Source organism: Gallinula chloropus (genome assembly GCF_964237585.1).
Source record: "Gallinula chloropus genome assembly, chromosome: 4".
NCBI classification, from domain to species: Eukaryota; Metazoa; Chordata; class Aves; order Gruiformes; family Rallidae; genus Gallinula; species Gallinula chloropus.
In genome coordinates, this window is record NC_140088.1 from 83,382,096 (window position 1) to 83,405,498 (window position 23,403).

Here is a 23,403-nt window from a genome sequence, read left to right on the forward strand (position 1 = left end):
GGTCCTGTCTTGCATACTTTCCCCAGATGTCCATCACACCACTGTTGGCTTTTTGATTTGCACATTATTTCCAAAGGTTGACTGCTCGACTGGCAAAGTATCACAATAGACTTTCCAAGAGCTGTTCCTTGGTCTGAAACAACAACTCAGCAATCTGGCTGCACTTGAGAGATCCCAAGAAGAATTACACGGATGCATGGGATACTGTTTCCCTACAGCTTCAAAGACAAGACTGCTCTGCAAAACTGACTTTACCACCCACTGAGGTCCAGCTGATGCCTTCCAGGGAGACCCAGCAGCTGAGCTGAGAGACTCTTCACTTTCACAGCAGCAACAGGAGCACTCGGGGCAGGGGGGGGGGACCCCATGTTGCACAAGGTGCAGCTAGGATGTCATGAAAGGCAGCTCCATAAAGGCTTCTTTATGGACGGCTCTTCCTCAGCAGCTCAAGAGTGACAGCTCCCATGCGTGCACAGATCACCGAAGTGGATTCGGTTTCACAGGCGGGGATGTTGAGGTGAAGGGCAACCACCTCTGTCTCTCTTTATTCCCCATCAATCCTGCCTCAATCAGCAGGTTAAAGGTGAAAGCAGGCCTTATAACTCCAGCGGTGTCCATTTCCCCGGTCGGATGGCTGTCTCACAGCCTCCTGCAATTAGAGGGCACAGCAGGGAGGAGAGCTCTCCTCCCACCAGCACAGGCCAGTTCCTGCCATTCATGCCCTGAGGCAGATGCCTGAAGTAACAGCAACCTGCTGCAGGGCAGATGGACCATGAGCAGCCAGAGCTGAGGGTGCTCAGGAGAATGCAGGAGGATGCAGGATGTACAGCTGAGCCTTGGAGGAATAAATCCCAACTAAAACATGTTCCTGTTCTGGTTCCCTTTTGCTGACATTCTTCATCAAGTAAAAAGTGCCTGCCCTACTTGTTTTTCCATAAAATATATATGAAAACAAGAGAAAGGAATAATAAAGGGTGCAGACTTTTTTACTGAATCACTCTCAGCGTACAGACATGGAAAGAAAAATGTCATTTCTGAGTTAACTGCAGGAAATGGACACAGTGGTGCAGTGTGTATGGGACCAAACTTCAGACCTAGTTGATCCAGAAAGCGCCAAGGGTCAGCCAAAAGCACGGATTAAGCTCAGAACAAGTAACTCCCACCCCACCATCTTCTGATTTCAACATCTAAACAAGCTCAGTGTGCTGTTTACATGACATCTCGAGGAATTCAGCACCCAACCACGAGGTAGAAAAGCCTACTTCTCCCTTTCAAATTCCTCATTTCCTCCCTTTATTTCTTTTGTCTAGCCCAAAAATCTCCCAATGAAAGAGGATTTCACTGTTTGTTTGTTTTTATTGTTCCAGTCTATAAAGTGTCGACAGACTCCACAATTTCCATTGCCATGCCCTAACGAAAGAAACCCAGGCAGCACTCCCTGCCTAAGAGAAGTGCTAACAGAATATGTTTGCACTCTTGATTTTTTATTTGTTTGAAAGCTCTGGGGAGCATCCAGGCACTTTTAACTCCTCACCATGCCAATACATCCTTCCTGGATCAAGAGTGATGGATTCTGATTGAGTCCAAGCAGAGGAATGGACTAGGGATCGGTGTGATTTTAATATAATTGAACTACAAAAGGCTATGTTTAAAGTAATGCTAAGACTAGCTTAAACCCACCAAAGCAAGAAAAATCGGAGTTAAAGCTCTAAATCTGCTCTGAGCTCATGCCTTTGTGTGCCTTTTCCTCTCCCATTCCTTTCTGCAAAGCACAGTGAACAGCAGCTTGGATTTTCAGCACAAACTCTGAAGCTTCCTTTACAAGACAAACAGTTAACACTGATTTAAAATAAATAAACTACATGTGCCCTGAACCCCATACCCTGAACCTAACAAGCAAGAAACACAGTGGTTTGGCCAAGACCCTGGAACACCCTTGCCAGCATACTAGGGTTAGCCACAGCCCAGGGGAATCCTGCATGGTTCACTGGGAAATACTTGCCCAGCGATCCAAGTCTGAGCACATCTCCATGGGCATTGGCCTAAAGATGCATCGGAGTGGAGAAAAATGCCTCTCTCATCCATGATGGGTCTCCACCATGGAGTACCTTTCCTGATGTACTCCAGGTAGGTTGAGCACCACCAGCGGCACAAGATGCCTGGAAAAGCATGCCCATATATTGGAGTTCAGCCTGACCTTATGGAGGTTCCAACACAGCTTGCAAAGCATCTCTTACTACTTCTTAAATGTGTCATAACTGGTCTCAGAGAGCTTTTAATCAAGGTCCAAATGGTTTCCAAAAAAGAGAAAGCATCTTGCTCTCCTGTGATGTTTCCAACAGGCATTAAAGTGGATGGTGCTAATTTCAAGGCAGAAGGATAAGGATATTAAGAGCATGAAATAAGGCAAAAAAGACCCATCATTAAACATCTGTGGAGTTTTGTTTGTTAGTTTCATGCGATTTATAGATCATTCTCTCCATCTTACCTTTCAGTTTCTTCACCTCTTCCCAATTTACAAGGGAGACATGAAGTGGGAGCTAGATGGAGACACCTACCTTGACTAATGGAAAGCAAAAGGGCATTTGAAGCACAAAGGGTGACATGGGAATAGGTCCCACACACTCTTGTGAAATGCAGTATTTGGGACCTCAGGCACATCTTATTTGCAGGTGAAATGGAGCTGTGCTCTCACCACAGCAGGTTTCTATAACCTGAAGGGTTCAGCTCCACCTTCCAAAGAGTAGATGACTAATACGAGTACACAAATTCTATAAGGTTTTAAAAAGATCGTAATAAATGTATGACTCTATGCAAACTGTTACCTCCCACCAAGCAACTGCAGCAAACATTTTCAAAAGGTAATTTCATCCCAAACATGAACACAGAACACAAATCCAGGCACCATTTCTTGAGACTGACCGCTAACACACAAGTCTCTTTTTTGTTAACAAAATTGTTTTACTCCATGCAGATACATTTTGAGATGAACCTCAGCATGATGCTGGAGTGGCCCTCACACCACTGAGGTCCACCATAAATTACCACCGGATTCCATCTTTGAAACTAGTTTCCCAGTTTAGCAATTTAGCATTTGGAAAAAAACCACATAATGTGGATCTTTGGAAGTAGAGACAAAGGATAAAGGTGATAGCATCTCCACTTCTGGGAAGCTGATGTGGCTATGGCTTTTGGATGCCTAGAAAAGAAGCATCTATCACATTCATAGTCATTAGGGAGCCAAATACCATTTCATTGGCAGTAATGTGTTCAGCTGTAAGTCAGACACATTTGGCATGAGATTTCTGGTCTCCATCATCTGTTTAGACTCTTCAGGTCTTCGTGTTTCCACAAGACCCAGCAAAATGGGTAGTTACTAGTTGGCCTGTAGGCACTACTATAATGAACATGATTAACAACGGTTGATGCATTATCCAAGAGATACCAATCAGTGGAAGCAACTTGGAGAGGAGCAACAGAAGTAATTAACAGCCCTGAGATACAATCTTAACAGCAAAACCCTATATTTAAGGGTAATGGTAAAACGAGCTCAAGCTTATCACTGCCAGGTTATTAAGGCTGCAGCTGGAACATATGTCTTCGCACCTCTTGCTTCCTTAGTGCAGAAGAATATTTGCAATGAAAGATTAATAGAATTCAACATTGTGTTTGACACTGCTTGGGAGGCAGCTGTCAGCAGGGCACACACAAGCACTCTTGAGGGCCAGCAAAGGGCTTCAGATAGCTGAGGTGGACAACAGAATGTGGCAGAGGCCATGCAGCAACGGCTAAATAAGTAAAGGAAGCATTATTAAGCCAGGACAGAATGTAGGGTAAACACAGGAGTAAAAGGGATGCAGTTAAAAAGAGAGGAGAGAATGTAAGTTAAGTGAAATGTAAAATGTAAATGTTGTCTTTCTATGGCAAAAGTCCCCTTGGAGAGGGCATTTAACACCAAAGATGACCAGAAACTAAAACACACAAGAGTTCTTCTCAAAAAACACTGTGTATGGATCCCCTATGCTGCAGTCCTTGGCCAGAGCAGTGCAACAGGCATTTGGGAGAGCCAGCTGAGCTGTGAGGTCGAAGATGGCCAAGGTAGGGTGAGAAGGATGGCAGTCTAAAGAACAATCTAGAGAGGGGAAAATAGCAACTGGCAAGGAAACCGATGAGCTGAAACCCATGAGTCACCTTTTCATCTCTGCCTTGCTGCATCCAATGATTAACACAGCAGCTACTCTGTCTGCAGCTTCTCTTACGACAGAAACTTGTGCTTCAAAGACACAAGCAAGTACATGTGAAGTGGAGACACCTTGCTGAGATGGTTAACTTAAATGATCCTCCTGCTAACGTGATTTTCAACTTCTATTGCATCTACCAGCAAAACAACTGAGGAAAAATAAGCCAAACCAGTTTCCCATCTAACAAGCCATGCCACTGAACACTCATGGCACTGGCAGTCTCTCTCTCAGCAGGCTCAGGACTGGTTCCAAGGCTCACCCAATGTCTTGTTTTCACACTGTTCATCAGATAATTTGACTTTGCAGGGCAGGGAAACCGCATTTAACCACAAAATATGAAAACAAGTTATAAAAAACAACCCAGCACTTCCTGCCTGGTGGGAACGAACTTGCACGCTGTCCTGGATGCTGCCTCAGAGCTCATAGAGGGATCGTTTCTGTCTTTCTATTACTGAACTACCTCAGGTAACAGAGTAGAGAGATGGCCAGAGCCTTACAGTGTCATGTCAAGATCCACGGGACCTTGGTTCTTCAGCCCAAATTTGGAAGGGCTTCCCTCAGTCACAGTGCTCAAGGCTGGAAGCCTGGGACCACACAGTGGCCGTAGAAGACAGGGCTACATCTTACTTGATACAGCCTCACCTTCTGCAAGTCCAAGACTTCAAGTGCCTTTAAAGCAGCCAACAACCAAAACAGAGTTTTAAAAACCTTATTTATCATTTAATGGTCTCAAGTTATGTCAGAGGTTTAGATTGGATATTAGGGGAATTTTCTTCACTGGAAGAGTGGTTAGGCATTGGAACAGGCTGCCCAGAGAGGTGCTGAAGTCACCTTCCCTGGAGGTGTTCAAAAAATGCATAGACGTGGCACTCCAGGACATGGCTTAGTTGACATGGTGGTATTTGACAGGCAGTTGGACTTGATGATCTTAGTGTCCTTTTCCAACCTTAAAGAGTCTGTGACTCTATGATTCTATGATCTGATGTTTTGATAAGAAACAGAGTTGGACCTCCACAATTGCCAGCATTACCACATCCCTCAACTCAACTTCACAGTTTGCTGTTCCCTTCAATGGACCAGGTGGTTCCTTAAAACCAAGCACATAACAAAGAAATCCATGTTTCCTGATGGGTTTCTCTCAAGGCTGAGTCTACAGGATGAGTTCATGCTGCAGCTCTTCTCCTCTATCTTGGCTCTTTTTTCCAAAAAAACCCCAAAACAAAACAGCTTTGTAGGGCTGTTACACTTCTGAGACCCACCAACCAAATATGGCTCAAATGGGCCAGAAGTTTCAGAAGTCACTGGGAGAAACTAAGATGGACACAAAGAGCTTCTGCCTAACTTTGTATTTCATGTCTTCTAAATGAGAAAAACTCAAAAGAAACCCCCTACAATAACTATGCAAATTTGTAGAAGAGATAGGAAAACCATATGAAGGGAAGAACAGAACACAGAGCAGGGATGGAAAGGAATCGTGTTCCTGAGAGGAACCCTCTTTTGTTAAGCATCTCTATCAGAGGTAAAATTAATGCAGCAGAGGGAGACTGCTCATTACCCTGCTGGCTGGCATCCAGCATGAACCCACAATAACCACAACCTGCTTTCGAACACAGTAAAAAGATGCACAAAACATTTGCTATTGGACAAGCAGAAGAGCTGTTCCACACCCAGTGAGGTCCGTCTTACCTTGTTGACAGGGTTTGAAGAACCATTGCTCAAATTCATAACCACCATCAAATCACAACCATAAAGTAAAACAGAAGGATGATGGGACAGAAGACTGGAACCTCCCTGTCCTTACCCCTTGCACGTCCCCATGCCTCCAAAAATGATGGGGTCCTGCATGACAATTTCTAAATCTCCCTGGATGCTGAAGCTTGCACTTGCAGAGGAAATTCAACGCACAGGATTTATAATTCACTGGACAGACAGAGAGGCCTAGGGTAAGGATCTCTAATCCATCGAGGATGTTCCCTCACTACAGCCCAGAGTGAAATTCTTCAAGTGCTGGAGACAGATTTTCCTTGGCGGGCAGCCACGAGTGTCAATCTGGCTTCTCGGAGAGATCAGCATGGCTGTGGATTGCAGCGACTTCACAGACAAACATAAAACCTTCCTCTTCAACCAACTTTCTTATAATAAACCCATGAAAATGAAAAGCTAAAACATTTCCAGCTGGCCAGAAGCTGCAGAGGGAAAAGTGAACTTATTGAATGTGCAGGCTTGGGGCTGATTAGAAGTCTCCTGGAGATCTATAGTGGTATTTCGACATTCAATGGTATTCAGATAGAAGTGCCTAAGTCACTTTTGAAAGAAAGATGCAGAAAACTAAATCATTTAGGAACCTTTCATATTTTTGCAAGGTTAGTTATGGAACCAAACTTATTTCGGACTTCTAACATAAAGCACCAAGAGAATCTGAGCAAACTTTAACCTTAACAGGGAGAAGTAACTACTGCTTCCTTGTAAAGCCTTAAATATTTGTGTTACACTGTCAGACCCTTATTATAAAAGGGCTCTTAAAGAAGGATTTGAGATGCGACTTGGTTTACTTTATCACTTCATTAAGGGTATTTATAGCTTCAGAATTGTCCCAGGGAGGGAAGAAAAGTCACTTTTCAACTTACTGTCTGCTCAGAACAGTAATTGTGATTCTCTGGGCTTGAATCTTTTTCTTCTTTACCATACTGAGATGGAGTTACTCCCAATTTCTTTGAACACAAGGAGAAAATCAGGTTTACAATGTAGAGGGGGATCTTACACTGGAGTCCACTGCACTCAACTCTGATGCTCCTACACTATGACATTTTTATAGGACTTATTTTCCACTGCAGAGACCTGTATTCAAGACACAAACCAAATCAATCCATTTTTATATCATTTTAGAATTTATTGTACTAAGGTTTCATTTTGGTCATTCTCTTGAAGTGACTTAATCATCCCACGTTACTTTGAACATTTTCTCTCCTCTACAATTGCTTGGTAACAGCTACTATTGAAATATGTTTGGATGGGAGATGGAAATCTCTTTAAATCTCTCTACTTGCTCTGTGCACTTTTTGCCCAGTCATTTCTCCTCCCTATATACCCAGCCAGAACGCTTCTGCCTGCTCACGCAAATCCACACTAATTGACAGGACAGACCCAAAGTAAGTATAACCCTACCTGAAATACAAACCTGAAATTACTTTTAACATTTTGAGAAGCCAGTCTGGGTTTCGGGTTGGAAACATCATTTCACCAGCTACACCAGAGTTCCTTCCGGGGCGAAGGAAAACAGCCAGAAACACAAATACTTTCCGGCAGTATCTTTTTCCCCTGTTCACAGCCTTAAGTCAATATTGTGTTAACATTTAGCGGCTTAAAAGAGAAAGAATGCAATGTCCCAAAAGAGCAAATTACAAACAAGTTGAAGAACAAATTAAAGACCTCTCTTTCCTGTGCCTTCATCCACCCACCCTTCCAGCCATCGCCTGCTCCCAGGTCTTGCGGCTGGAGCTGCAGCCCAACATGAAGCATCACGATAGTGGGAGCACCCAAACTGTGATGGCCCTGGACCACCCAATGGAGCTTCAGATAAATGGAGTTGGGTGAACATTACATGTCACAGGATTACATAGAATCATAGAATCACAGAATCATAGGGGTTGGAAGGGACCTCAAGAGATCATCAGGTCCAACCCCCATCATTGACTATCTCACCTTAGCATACTACTGCTAATCTCAGTAAGCCAGTGGTAGGTGTATTCTTCTCTACTTGGAGCAATGACATGTTGCCCACTATTTGTAGAATACTTGGCATCAACAAACTTTCATTATCTAGAAGATGACCTAGGATTGGTTGTCCTCAAAAGGTCAAACATCTCTCCTTTCACCTCACAACATTCAGAAAAGCTATTATTTTTAAATGCAATGAAAAAATGTTGGGACTACCTTCCAAAACAAAGAAGAAAATGTCATGTACAAACAAGACCATTTGACAAAGGAGGAAGCATTGTAGAGGGCTACTGTTCAGCTTTCTCCTCACCCTAGCTGAGTTCATTTGGCTGTGTTTTGCACTTATGAACCGTACAAACATTTCATTGCTAATGCACTGGCTCAGACCAGCTAAACCTCACCGAGCATTTTTAAGGCATTTCATTCTTCAAACAGCCACAGCTTTCCTCTTCAAAATCCCTGCATTCAAGTCTTCGTGCTTGGAAAAGGACCAAAGCCTTCACATTTCCTTATACCCAGGAGATTGCAAGTACATTGCATACTGCAGTCAACAAAGTGCCAAGAAGCTAATGAAGATAAAAGTGTCAACATGGAGCAGTGATAACACGCACCTTTCCCACGTAGCTGGAACAGCCATTCTGCAAGCAAATTTGGCAGGTACTTGGACGCCCAAGTCCGAGAAGTGAACAGGCACCATCTCAACATTATTAAGCTTATTGCTGCTCCACAGAAGTGTCATGGGATGACAGATTGCTCCCTGCACATCAATTGGATTCAGAGAAGTTCTCAAACCCTTACGGGTTAAAAGCGGCTCCAGCATGAATCAGAGTCCCAGTGGTAAGGAGATCATCGATACAAGGGATTATGCAGATTTAAGAAATACCCTCGGCACCCGAAAGTTTTCAGAATGCAAACTACGTCAACCCTGAAAACAAGAGGCACTGCATCATGATGGCAGGAGGGACAAAGCCAGGGGGGTTTAACAGACAAAAAAAGATTGTTTTAATAGGAGAGAAGCATCAGTCATTGAGTCTTACTTCATTCAGACTTTCTATCCAACTCATCCATCTTCAGTGCCAAGAGATGACAGGACCACCTCACTTTTTCCCCCCAGCCTAGGATATCAATAATGCCCATTTCTACCCCAAACAAATGACTTGCTAGAATGGCCCTTTTCCCTAAATTGGCTTGCCAAGCCCCACAAATGCCTCAGTACCTGCTATGGTCAACTTGGCTCTAACAGGGCCCCCTCGAGAGGTGGGCACTGATGGGTGGAGCCTTCCCCAATCTTCTTCCCCAACAGCCACTTTGTCATTCATGGCTGGGGACCATCTGCGGAAGAGGGGACCAGGGAGGGGGGAGCGGAGCCAAAGACGGACACAAACGGGCGCGCACACAGGCGTACCCTCCCCACACAAGCCCAAATGCAAATTCCTTCGTCCTCGCAAAACGCCTCTGCGGGCATTATCTGTGAACAAAAGTCCTCGAGGCGGGCGGTCTCTGCATCACTGCTCTCTCTGTTAGCACCACCTGCTTGGCGTCAGCCCGGAGAGTCGCCGAGCTATCTTTTTGCCGCGTCTGCAGAAGCCAACGGGAGCACAATGGACCCCATCGGCCAGGGTCAGGCATGGCTTTCTTTCTCGCCCCCGTACCACCAGCCCTTTTCACCTCCACCATCTCCAGGACCCCGGAGCGCTCAATAAGGAGGTGGCTTCAAGCACAGGGAGGAGGAGGAGGGGGGAAATATAGGTCTCTGGCGTAAATCACCAACGGCGTTTCCCCTCCTCTCTCTTTCCTTAAGACCTGATGGTCTTCAGTCACACATCTTAAAAGAAAAACAAAAAACAAAAACACAAAGACTTACTTGTCTCAAGTCGATGAAGGCCAACTGCAGCGTGTCCCCTTGGAACCCAGGCACTGGGCCGGATCTGGCAAACTCTGTGGGAAAGAAAAGAGGATAAAAAGCGCCTTTAACTAACCATGGACAGGGAGATTGGCAGACGGATGACAGGGAAGACAAGAGAGGCTGGGGGAGAGGAGGACCGCGCTTCTAAGGAGTCATGTCTCCCTCCCTTCAGCGTCTTTGTTCGCCCTTCAAAATTCGTGTCATCAAAACACCATTAATTCCACCGTCCTGACAGCAAGGAAACTGTACTAATTCGACCTGAAATTTATTCCCATGAGCCGTACTGGGCTTCAGAGTATTTGTTTTGTGAATGGACAAACAACTTGCCGAGAAGAAAGGGGGGGATGGGGGTGGAAAAGTTTTTCCTCTCAACACAATAAAATCTTCAGCTGTGAAACCCTTTTCAGTTCCGAAAGCTATTTATATTTTAGGGCGCTGAAGGAATTTTCTAATTTCACGCCTGTCACCAGGGCCCATAAGCATTCATCAAAAAAATATGCCCAGTCGCATCATTAATTATTCGGCAGCAATTATTTGCAGTATCTGGTATGGCGCACGATCGCCCGTGTACAGTCACCCCAAATGGGAAGAATCGCGGCCATTATGTGGCATATTTATTTATGGTGGATGAAGACATCTGACAACTGAATAACACTGGCTTCTAAAGGAAAAGAGAGTATTTCCAAGGCCACATTTACCTCCTTCCAGTGTAACCTGGCCAAAATGTCATACTTAAGTCATTTATTTTTCTTCGAATCCATTATTTAAACCAAGTCTAAAACCACTGAGGGGCACTTGAATGAATCCACTTTGGAGGAACTTAGCTCTTCTGTGTCATTTAACAGCTTTTACTTGGTGGTGCTCATGAGGCCAACGACTCCAACATATTCAAGTGTGTCTTTTGAAGATGCACCTGAGGTTGACTTTGCCCAACTTCACATAATTTCCACCCTCTTTGGTTACAGAAGTAACAGCTTTATCTCCTCTCTCCACGCAACTTTTTATCACCAAGGGGACCTAATTTGTGAAGCTACAACTCAGTATCATGAAAGACTCAAAAGGGAGTTTCGGCCTTCAGCTGAACTTTGCTACTCCTCAAGGCACTGAAGATGCTGCACGCTATAAGGAAACCTTCTCTTGAGATGCAACCAAGTGTGATGGGCAGAAAGGAAGAATATACAACAACTACAGCTTTTTAAGTTGTGCATGGCACATTATTGCCCATTTATTCTGTTTTTTACCCAAGAACAAACCCCCAAACAGCTCCTGCAGCCCCACAAAGCTGCGGACTAGGATGCCTCAGCAGTAAGGAAGGTGGATTTTGCCTCATGTCTCCATGACTGCACAGAGGTATTAAAGGACAAAACATGTCCTGTCCTTAAATGCTAAGCAGAGTCATTTCATGACAAACGGTCTTCTCCTCAAACGTTTCTCCTTCCAAAAATTATCTAATTTTCAAGAAAATGCCACAAAAGAAGGAAAAGAAATCATCACAGTCCTATTTCTAAGGACCTCCAATAGCAGCTATATGAGCAGTCCCCACGGCTCTAACAAGAAGAGACTGATGAATTGGTATTCAGCCCTGTTTGTCAACCAGCTTATTTTTAGAAATAAAAGAGGGGTTATTTATTAAGTTTTCTTGTTCCACCTTCCATTAAAATCTTGGGATGGAGAACGTCCTTCATAGCAGAACACAGGTACCCACAGGGACACAGCGGCCAGTTTTCCGACATCCACAGCTTCGCTCTTTAATGTTTTCACATGTCAGAAGAGCTCTAAGACTGAAACAATTGTTCACCTTTGCAATGATCACTCAAGTGACAACTGTTGCAGGACAATAACAAACTTGGCTGCAGAAACCATTACTTTTATCCACCACTACCACTAGAAATGAATAATAAAAAATAAAAAGAATATATGTGACTGTTCACGTTTAGATTCTGGATAGGAAAAACATGACTAGAAGCCAGAAGAAACCATCTATGGCTGAGCAATGTATTGCTTACAACTTTTGCACAGGGTGGGACTCGACAGACAGGCGCTTCTCAGCTTCCAGCCTGTTCCACTGACCAATGGTGCAATATTTAGGCTGCAAATAGTCCAAACTGAGTTTACATTTAACCCTCAAAAACCGGTTTAATTAATTCTAACTGTAAAGGCATTTTAATGTACATTTGCTATAAAATTTGACTATAGCTTGCCTGTGCCAGCACACACACGCAAGAGAGGACTAGCACAAGCTTTCTGACTCTGATCTGCAAGGCATAAATCATCTTTACTCACTCGCTGCACACCCCACTGTCTCATCTGGAAAAATTATCCCAAAAGCCACATCAATCCTAAAACACCCCCACTTTGGAAAAGCATGTACCTGAGAAGCAAGAACTCTGAGATGCAAGAAAGAGCATTTGAGCATCCTCTCAAGAGATGAAACTGCCCTGGGCGGCTCAGTGTTGCAGATGTCTCTGGGTTGAGGTACCCAAAACACTGGCTGAATCACTACATCCTTCCCTCTAAGGATGGGGTCACAGCATGTTGCTAATTATATTTGAAGAAACACTGGAAAACAGAAACCCTGAAAGGACTGCAATGAAAGAAAATTTCTATTTTGGATTTAAAGGCTTTGCAGCTGCAAGGAATCTATTTAGAAGCACACATGGAGTTGTGAAATTTAAGATCTTCCCGAAAGCATGAATTTCAAATCCTCATGAGAAAATGCCTGTTACTGGGTATTGAATATTTTCACAAGACTTGTGAATTTATCACTACTGTCATCTGCTTATGAGCAACTTAAGACAGATTTCATTCCAAGGTGTGGTTGCTCATTAGCAGCTCACCTTTAGCTGTCCCTTACTAAAGAGGAAGGCTGGGAATGGTATGGAGTGACACTACCCTTTAACACCACACATTACAACAACAGTAGCACACTGGACCACTCACTACATTCAGCAGTAATTCTCATCAAAAGAACAGATTGGAGCCTCTGCTGCAACAACAATGCACTTGTCATCCATGAAGTGAAATGATATAGGAGATCATATTATTTGTATTACAGAAGAAATGAGAGGGAGAATATGGGCTCAGATGCTAGAAGAAAGCTGCTATAGGACTTGGCTGTAAGCAGCCTGAAGAGGAATGAATGCAATGCTTCACCCCATGGTTGTTATAAAAATAGCCGTACCTTCTGTAATCGTAGGTCACATTTTACATACCAATGCCACAAACTTATTTTGAAGGAGGAATGAACAAAGTCTTAAAGAAAAAAAGAAACAAAGAAGAGAACAGAGCTTTAGAGGAAAGACACAGCCAGTTCTTCTTGGTTTTAATCTCTTCAACCAGATTTCAGGATAATTTTCTCGGAACAACCAAGCACAGTGCTGGCCTCAGTACTGTCGGATTCGTTTATTGTACTGTCTCCACTACCAAGGCAAGTGGCAAACATAGCAAGCCACCTACAGTACAGCCCCTTGAGCAGAAAATCACAAGAGAATAGAGCAGATCAGTATGCGGCTGTTTGTACAAAGCATTTAGCCAGGCTAAAGGTTTGAGAGACTTGTGTTCAGGCCAAAAAAGTAATGTCTTTGCAAGGTCTGCAGGCTTGGGCCACCCAGGGCAGGTCACAGGGGGACTCTAACCTCTCTTCCAAAACATTTCACCAATGAAAGAATCAAGGAACAGGAACCGTTAAGCCCTTTACAATGAACAAAGAATAAAGAGTTCAAACGCACACCAGAGAAAGAGACATCCACTGTAAATTAATTATACAGAGCAGGAGAATCTCTTTCTGTACACTGTACACGGCTACGCACACAGGGACAGCGTCTTACACGTATTGTGAGGTTCAAATAAACACAGCTGGTGACTGCATTCCTCAAAAACATCATTTTGAAGGTAAGATTTTCTCTAAATTACACGCCACCGCCAGAATTCATTACAGCAGACCTGCAGGATCGAGGTTACAGCAGCTCCTGGGGAGGTGAACCTGGACAACCCGTTTGTGGTTGCATCAGCCATGAACAAGACTTTGTATATGAGGAAACAACCATCTCAGCATTCCCCAGTCAAGAACCTCAAAGTCTCAAACTCTTCTTCCCCAGACAAACCTTTGGAAGATTATCTCAGAAAAGCCAAGTGACAGGACCTCTTGCACCTTACCCTGAGTCACAAAATAAGACCTTGAGGATACTCAAGCTGAAAAATATGTGGACTCTGGAGAAGCTCACAAGGAGGGAAAAAGTGAGAAATGATAGGTAGGATTCAGGCAAGAGGAACAGAGACAAGATCTCAATTTCCACATTGAGCTTATACTTCACTCACACAGCCCTGCTTTGAAGCTGTTCCCCATTAAAGGCCAAACAATCAAAGCTCATCCTCATCTGGGGAATTCCAGAGAACTGTGGGGAGGAGGAGTAGTTATCCAAAATATATTGAACTGGGTTAGATTAAATACAAATCCCCAGCCCTCTCTGAATTTGTTCCTTTATGGAACTAAGATGAGCCTGGATTCCACTTATTGCACAGAGATGAGTGATCCCAGTGGCCATGATGGTCTACAAACAGGGCTGAGGAGCATCTCCAGCCCCAGAGAGCAGCTCTTCACTGCTGGACCACTAGATTTCTTAAGTAGAAGAAAAGGAAGGTCTTCAGAAGAAATTGTACAAGATGAGTGCCAAGAAAATTGGTTCCTGCCAATCTGTGGGATAGGTCTACAGAATCAGGTTATAGATGTATATAGGTCCCCAAACTCATAAACCATAATGTAAAATGGATTCTCACAACAGTTGTGATGTTCTCAGCTCGATCAAAATACTAATACTATGAGAAGTGGAATCTACCCATCTCACCTGAGCTGTGAAGGTTGACAAGCATCAACAGTGTGTGTCCGTAACAGAGAGAAGGAAGGTGCCCTTCCAAGGGAAGGTGAGTGCACTCTTAAAACTGCTTAAACAAAATTAAGTGTGGACAGAGGTGTCTCTTCTTCCTTGAGTTCCAAAGGACTACAAGGATGGGTTAATAAACACCAGAGGGTATCCTGGTAACAAAGATGACAGAAAGTATTGGAGATGGAGGATATCCAAAATGTTATAGCAAACAGAAGAAGTTGGAGACAAAAGGAGAGGAGAGCCTGAGATGACACCAAGAGATTAGTAAGAGGTTTACAAAGGAGAGAGAAGAAGAGGTCATAGATAGAAATATTGAAGCTAAGATGCTGAAGGTGATGGATTATAGGACAGATGAAGGGAGAAAAGAAGGCAAAAATCAGGTTATGGTTACAGGTGGCAGAAGCAGGCAGGAGGTCTCAGTTCAGAGGCAAAGTAAAATGGCTGGAGAGAAGTTGATTTCTTTTTGACATAATGCAAACAGGATTTGCTCATCAGACTTGCAAAGACCATTTAAAGTAAAAAGAACTGTCCAAGTACTTTCCATCGGCATCTAAACACAAAGGGTGCATTTTCAGGTAACTCATTGATGGGGTGTCACCCCCTTCTCCTCCATGCATATTTATAGGCACTAATTCACCAGGCATCCCTTTCTTTGCCACTGCAAGTACTTTGCAACCTCTATGAAAGGTCAGCTCAGGGAAATGAAGGCAGCACTATACATTAATGATACACCCAGGGGAACAAACTCAGGGAGAAATAAGGGAGGATAAATCTAAATGTAGGAAAGCATTGCAGGCGTGGACCAGAGGCTCCTACTTCCATGTCCTCTGTCACTCAGCCCACCAATAATTTACCCTTCCAATTTCAGAAAGCACGTACAGCAGTGCCTGGAAGACAGCTCTGCTGTCGATACAAATCACCCCACTCCACTGTTAACAGCAGGAAATGCAAAGTTTTGTTTCCTAATGAGGGCTGAGTTTTGACATGTGAAGAGGTGGGAGGGAACTGATCCACTCCGCTCAACCTCAAGGGAAGGGTGCAGATCACCAGCATCCTAAGCAAGAGGCAGGTCTGAGTAAAAGACTGGGCAAACAGAGGGTCTGCAAGTTCCCAAGGATAAGCCGAACTATGTGCTTGTATGGCATCAGGATCTGCTTGCTCTGTGATAAAAAGGTGTTCTTTCAAACCATCCATGCAGGCAGCTCATACAAACTGTGCTCAACCTTATGGCTGGGCAAGTCTGAGACACTAAGGTCTCTCTAATCAACGGGTAGTAGCTTTCTAAGCTGAAAAAATCCATCATCTGGTTCAGTTATGTGCCCACAGACTAATTACACCTGCATACTGTCCAAGCTCAGTACCCTTTGGACAGAACTGCTGGGGTTTTGCTGCTCAGCCCCACTCCAGGTTGCAATGTTCCAGGATGCCAGGGCCTTACCCAAAGCCAGCCCTACAGAAGAAATGCACGGGAAGGAGCTGTGTTTATTCCTGATCTCCACAACAAGCTGTTATCAAGTGCTACAATGAGTTGAAATTTAGGCAAGTCTCCAGGACAGGACACAGGGATGCTGGAAGAGAGGGAGTATCTGAACATGGGAAAGGGAAGCAGCCTATGCCATGGAGCAGAGCATCTCCAGAACAAGCTGTGGAGCAGACAGACCTCTGTATCTCCCAGCAGCGGGAGCCAGAGGAACAGCAGTCCCAGCCTGTGGTGAAGGAGCAGCGTTGAAGTGAGTGTCCCAGGGCATGGCAGGCACTGGAGCCAGAACAGGGGAGACATGGTGTATTTTCTGAGCAAGGTTTGGCTCTGAAACAAAGGTTAGAAACCCCTGGCTTAGAGGACACTGCCTTCAGGCACTGCAAAGCAGGTGGCAAGCTAACCCCCTACCTAGTGTGCCTCTTCTCTGATCCTCCATCAGTGTCTTCTGCCATCATCCACCACTGTCACCCCAGCCTGCAAACTCTTACAGCTCCCATACTGCAGTGCAAGGAGTTTCCACCAACCACCCAAAGCACAGCCACGGGCCTTTCACGTCATCAAAACCCAGGACACAGGATGTAGCTTTGTCCTTCATCATGAAATAATGTAGGTCCTCCTCCTTGGCTCTTACCATGGGTAAGGAGCTCACACACTCAGTTACCACCAACTCAGCCAGCACAGAACTATCACCAGCTGCAGTAGCAGAATCCTTTGTATGACTCCTGTGTCTCAGGGGACCTTGAGCTTTAATTTCTTTAACTTCTGTTTTCTTTTTCACTATACAACTGAGTGGCACAGCGAGGCACTTGACTGAGGCTGTGAGCCACTAATATAAAAAAAGCTATCAGGTATTGGAGGGTCTGAAGAATCATAGAATCATTTACATTGGAAAAGACCTTTAAGATCATCAAGTCCAACTGTTAACACAGCCCTGTCAAGCCCACTACTAAACCATGTCCGTAAGCACCACATCTGTATGTCTTATAAACACCCCCAGAGATGGTGACTTCACCACTGCCCTGGGCAGCCTGGTCCAGTGCTTGACAACCCTTTGGGTGAAGGCACTTTCCCTAGAATCTAATCCAAACCTCTTCCGGCACAACTTGAGGGCAATCACAGTGCTTGTGACTTGGGATAAGAGACCAACCCCCATCTGGCTACAACCAGAGAGTAATCAAGTTTCCCCTCAGCCTCCTCTTCTCCAGGCTAAACCACCCCAGTTCACTCAGCTATTCCTCAAATGACTTGTCCTCTAGACACTTCACCGGCTTTGTTGCCTGCCTCTGGACATGCTCCAGCACCTCACTGTCCCAAATCCAAATGCAGTACTTGAGGTGCATGGAGAGATGAGCAGCAGTGGCTGCTCTGATTTCTCTCCTGATTTCTCTCTGTTTTCTCTCCTGATACAATCTGCTCAAACTTTTCCATCTGTTCACTGCAACATCTCCTTTTCTCCCCCCAAATATGAGCTTTTGCCGGTGCATCACAGAGGGATGGATACAAACAAGCACACAGTGCAATTTCCTAAAATCATAGAATGGTCTGGGTTGGAAGGGACCCCAAGGATCACAGAGCTCCATCCCCCCTGCCACAGAAAGGGACACCAACCTCCAGGCCTGGAGCTACACAAGGCTGCCCAGGGACACATCCAGCCTGGCCCTGAACACCTCCAGGGACGGGGCATCCACCACCTCTCTGGGCAGCCTGTTCCAGCCCCTCACCACTCTCTCTGCAAAAAAACTTCCCCCTAATATCTAATCTAAACCTTCCCTCCTTTAGCTTTAATCCATTCCCCCTTGTCCTGCCATTGTCTACCCTTTTAAAAAGTTGATTCCCCTCCTGTTTCTCTGCTCCCTTCAGGGACTGGAAGGCTGCAATGAGGTCCCCCAGCAGCCTTCTCTTCTCCAGGCTGAACAAGCCCAGTTTCCCCAGACTCTCTTTGTAAGGGAGGTGTTCCAGCCCTCTAAAAATCAAGGAGTTTGTCCTCAAAAACCACCGTGTTCACCTCTTGCACTGTGCATACCAATCCCCAACGGGCTGCAGGTTGGAAGAGCATCAGGCACAAGTCTGAATGGTGCCAACCTTGCAGAGAGGACTCCTCTGGTGTGGTGGGCAAACCCCAGTGTCTTACACAAATAACAGGGTTTCCCAGTGAGGAAGTCCTCAGAGCCAGAAAACACGGCCAAGGAGGAGGTGGTGAACGGCTGCACTGGGACCAGTATCGGCACATTTTGGCACGCTCGGGTGTCGGGCTGGAAGATTCCTCAAACCAGCGGAGACATCTGTGTTCCTTATTGACTGCCCCCAGGAGTGGGCTGACTGAAAAATTGGGACTTTAATGAAATTTTAAATATAATTTTTACGGCGCTTTTAATTTCTCATAAAGCAGCAGTTAAAAGACTTTAGAGATTATGGAACTGCTTATTTTATGATCTAAGTATTGTAAAAACAATCTGCCTCAGCCGCTGCTGGAACCGGTTACATAGATGGGAAACACTTTTGTCAGAGTTGAGAGCAATCCCCTTTCTTTAGCTTTTTCAGTCATAATCTCCAAATCTGGATTGTTACATTTGATTCCTGCTACCTCTGAAGTACAGGAGACACGGAAAAAAACCCATATATACCAGCACCAGGAGTTCCAAAAAAGAGCAGAGCAGCAGGGAACTGGGTTACAAAGCATGTAAAAAGTACAACAAGCACGTAGCATGTGCTGTTAAATGTTGGGTTACAGACTTATTCTGGAAGACAGCAAATCCATTCTAAAAAGCAAATGACTGTCCTGAAAAAAAAGCATCACCTCCTCTATTTAAAGGTTCACATAAATATTTGTGTTAGGGTTTTTTTTTTTCCCCCCTCTCCAGAGTTGGTTTTGTTTTTTCTTTTCCACTTTTCAAGTTGGCTCGTTGGGCTGGAGCCAGAACTCACTCCTAAATTGAGACATAATTAGACGTGTCCTACTGTGTCTTTCTGGGCAAGTCATTTAACCTCTATGCCTTGTTTCACTTCGGGCTTAAAAGGGAGGTGAGAGAATCTCACTGGAATGATTAAAAAAAGAGCTTTGTCATGCCAAGCAGTAAGAACAAGAGTTGCAACTAATACCTGGCCAGCAACAAATCCTTTAAAAATGACTTTTGCCCTTCCCTGGACATCAGCCGTGCCATCCACACACACAGATGGTTGTAAATCTGCGCCAACAGAGTTTCAAACCTCTAACACACATCTTGGAAAACAGCATTTTACTAGGAAAAAAGAAAGAGGACATCCACCTCGATGGGCAGGACCGGTGCCTTATGTCTCTGCAAGGGCTTTGTCCAGCACCACGGTCTCAATGGGGGAAAATGCCACAGGAAAATAACTTGCATTTTTCTCAGGTTTCTCACATCAGAAGCAACCTAATAGGACTTTTACAGCCTTGCAGCTCCCCTTTCTCTTGCCTCTTTCACACCGAAAATAGAGCTGACGAATACTGGACTGTTCATATGACCAAAACATGCAAGATTTGGCTCTGAATTTAATTTACTATTTCTCTCCAGTCCTCTGAAAGCTTTCTTTTTGAAGGTTGCAAAATTAATACACTGTATATTCGGTGCTTTGATCATGCAAAATAAGCATGTTTCTAAAGAGGGGGCAGGTGAGGGGTCCCCTCACAACCTCATTCTTCTCCTGGGCACCATCTGAGCTCTCACCTACCTGGTGCCAAACCTTAGCCTGATGCAACGGTTCATGCAGCCATTCCCTTTTCATGCTGAGAAAATTATTTATAACTCAGAAATACCTTACAAACCTGTAAGTCTGGACAATTAATTGACCAGTCTCTTGTTTTAAGCCTAAGCCACCATCTCTTTCACCTCTACAGTTGTTATCTATTGTGTATATAAACCCATTTTCTTGTAATGTGTATTATATCTACTCTAATATAGAGCAAATTATCTGCAGCACCTTCAAACCATGTTTAATATATTACTAAGTCCTTTCATTAATTTGCCTCTGCACTCGCTTAACCAGCTTATTCCTTTGGCATTCACAAGAGACTTACACAAAAGCCTAATAAACTCTGGGATCGAAAGTCTGAAGCCCCGTTCCCACATCACAAAACTCATTGGAAGTGCTCCAAACAGCTATAAAATCCTATTTTAATATGGTAAGTACACAATAAAGCTGCTAAACTACATAAGAATTGGGGGTCTGGGGAGAAGAGGAAGAATGGAGGCAGAGACATAAAGTCAAATGTGCAACTGGTATAACAAGGATGCTGAGATTTGCACCCGCGCTTTCAGGTAAAAGATAAAATAGAAAAAAACAACCAAATAAACCCCTTGCAAATTGAAACATATTTTCTGAACACACCTGATCACTGTTTTCCTAAAATTAAAATCTTGTTGCATTGCTTCTCAAAAACAAACCTAAAATTATTCCTGGTGTTAGCAGAGCCATCCGACAGACCCACAGGGATGGGGCAATGCGTTTTTGCTGCCAAAAAGGAAGAAAAGGACTTTCTCTGGGTTTAACTGCTCTGAAGGCTGACAGTGATGGATAGGAAGGTTACAGCACCAGCATCTGTCTCCATTCCCCAGCCCGAGACGGCATCTCAAGCTGGGACTGGGGTTGGGGGGAGCAGGTCGCCAGCCTCACTGCTCAGGTTGGCGTCACCTGCTCTTGAATGTCTGAGTGCTCCTGGTTTTGTCTTGCAAAACAATGGAATTAAGGAATCGTGCTTTTAAACCTGATATTAAATGTCATCTGTTTTACTTAGCATCGGGGGCTTTTAGGGAAGAGACGCTGCTTAGTGACCCACGTTACTGATGGGGCGGAAAACTGCAGGGTTACAAGTCTGTTTGCAGCCAAAAGAGAAAGGAGGAAACTATTATTAATGACAAATGCTTCTTATTATTCTCAGCACCACCGCCTGGTCCCTCTGCGGACACCGACTGGGAACACAGCTGCTGCTGGAGCAGCCCCCACACACTGATGGGACACAAATTAGCCAGAATTTAGGGCTGAAGGCACTTCTGAAAGAAAAATCAGGTACTGCCTGCATTACCACACACGGTATAGTGGCAAATTTTGGATACGATTCATTAAGCAGGGATCTTTCTCCCCAACTAATCAGTTGAGTGCTGGAAAGTAGGTGAAGAATGTTAAACCCCCCCCATATACTCCCTCCAAACACCAAAAATCTTCTTGGGTGATTTTTTTTGCAAAAAAGGAATGAATTTAATCTCATTATTGATGGGTGGGGCTGAATTAAAACACGATCAGCAAAATGTTTTATAAGGGGTAGGAGAATATCTTGTGACAGTATTACGTGTCAGAGGATGATGAAACCAACACAATTGATTTCATGGAGTTATCAGAGATAGGAAAAGCAAATCCACCACTGTTTAGGCTCGAATACTATTCATGCTGAGGTCAGGGATTTAATGGGCCAAAGAACATTTCGGGAGTCGCTGCAGGAAAGAGGTTTATCGTGTTCTAAACAAGATACATCCCAATCTCCAGCTCAACCAAGAAAGCCAAAGAAGTAGGTATTTGGAAAAAAAACCTTCACCAAAATACTTTGTCCTCCCTGAAATTCAAAGATTTCCTGATCTCTTTATCAACCATACAGAGCTCTGCATTTTCCATAGCCACTGTCACTAATCCATCCCAATATTAATCCAAATAAATCCCCACCCTACATGAGAGAGGGGGGTTCCTACACAGCAGTGTGTTCACCACGCTTCAGCTTCATTATTGAAATAGGAAGAAAGCAAGCATTTTGTCAGCTTTGGGCTATATTTTCTTAACCCTTCTGCTAAGCAGGATAATAAGCAATTTGAGGGAAACCTTAAGGTTTCAGAGCTAATTCAAGTGTAAGACAGATGAAAGGAAATGAGCAGGGTCAACAGCAAAGCCATGGTGCTGGCACCTACGATGCTCCATGCACACCTCGGAATAGATGTAGTTATTTTATCACAAGACATGTCTTCCATAACAGTTAATTTTGCAAAAAGGCTTCACTTTGAGAAAAAATTCCCTGCAGCAGAAGGAGAAGACAAACAGCTGAGGTCAGGAGAGGACCAGAACTTCTTAAGAACATAAGCCAGTTACTGTTTTCAGAAACAGTTGTAAGTAAACTGATTTTTGTTAGCTATCCTCATGTTTTACCCACTCTAATCCTTCCTATTTTTAAAATAGTCCATCTCTAAAGGCAGGGATAGTCTGGAAAGCATCAAGCAGCATTAAAGAGAAAAAGGAAGAGTAAAGCTTTGATCTCTTAGAATTTGCTAGGCTTCTTCTGTCCTGAAGATATTGCCAAGTGTCATCGTGGACAGCACCAGTGATCTCTGCAAGCATTTACCAGTCCCAAACACTTGGCATCACTAAAAGCCCTGGCTTGGGTCCTGACACACAAACAGGCAAAGAAAGACATAGAAAAGAGGATGACTTTGCATCTTACGTTCACACTCCTCCACGTCCAGGTTGAACTGCTGCAGGGCGCCCAGCGTCAGCTGCCGCACTTCGGCTTCCAGCAGCAGCTGCATCAGTGAGGTGGAGAGGTGTTTGCATGCTGACATGCAAGCCGTCTGTGCCACCTTCCCCTGCAAGAGAAAAGCAAGACTTACTAAGATCACAGAGAACAAAAAAGCAAGAGGACCTTCTTTAGACCAAGACTGGCCAGCCCAGCCTCCTTAATGTGTCCCATGTCCTTTGGGATCTTCATGTAGTGCTCAATCTCACAACCACCATCTTTCCAAGGGAATCACCTGCTAGGACTCCCCATTGCTACTAGAGGATCAGACCTTGTCAGGTGCAGAGTGCCTGGGAGCAGGTCAAACCCAGGAGAACTTTGGGATGTTCAGAGCTCTAAGCATCTCTCATTATCGTGTCTTAACATGGGTGAGACAACACAGCATTTTTTATTTGACATCCTGCATAAATTACCTGAAATAACCTTGTGGATAGGTCAAAATAGTGCTGATGACAATTCCAAACTCCAGCCTGCACCTACAACAGTGTCTAGATGCATTTCAAGACAGGAATTTCAAAATCCCTTTCCAACAGCAGAAGCTCACATTCCAAGGATTAGCCTTGGCTACCAGGGAGCAGTGAGCTGTGGCCACACCATTAACCAAACAGTATCTCTAGCACATTGATGCTCTTCAGACCACTTCTACCACTATACAGCACCTTCCA

At 44.3% G+C, this 23,403-nt stretch overlaps 1 protein-coding gene across 2 annotated transcripts in view; it reads right to left on the reverse strand.

Moving 5' to 3' along the window:
• The window catches only part of EXOC6B (exocyst complex component 6B), a gene marked incomplete at both ends in the record, with an annotated part of 300,949 nt that overhangs the window by 57,923 nt on the left and 219,623 nt on the right, over window positions 1-23,403 (reverse strand). For both annotated transcript variants that reach the window (XM_084263018.1, XM_084263017.1), the window contains 2 exons: window positions 9,823-9,896; window positions 22,667-22,808. In XM_084263018.1, the coding sequence (XP_084119144.1) occupies window positions 9,823-9,896; window positions 22,667-22,808 (216 nt within the window). The remainder of the gene's footprint in view (window positions 1-9,822; window positions 9,897-22,666; window positions 22,809-23,403) is intronic.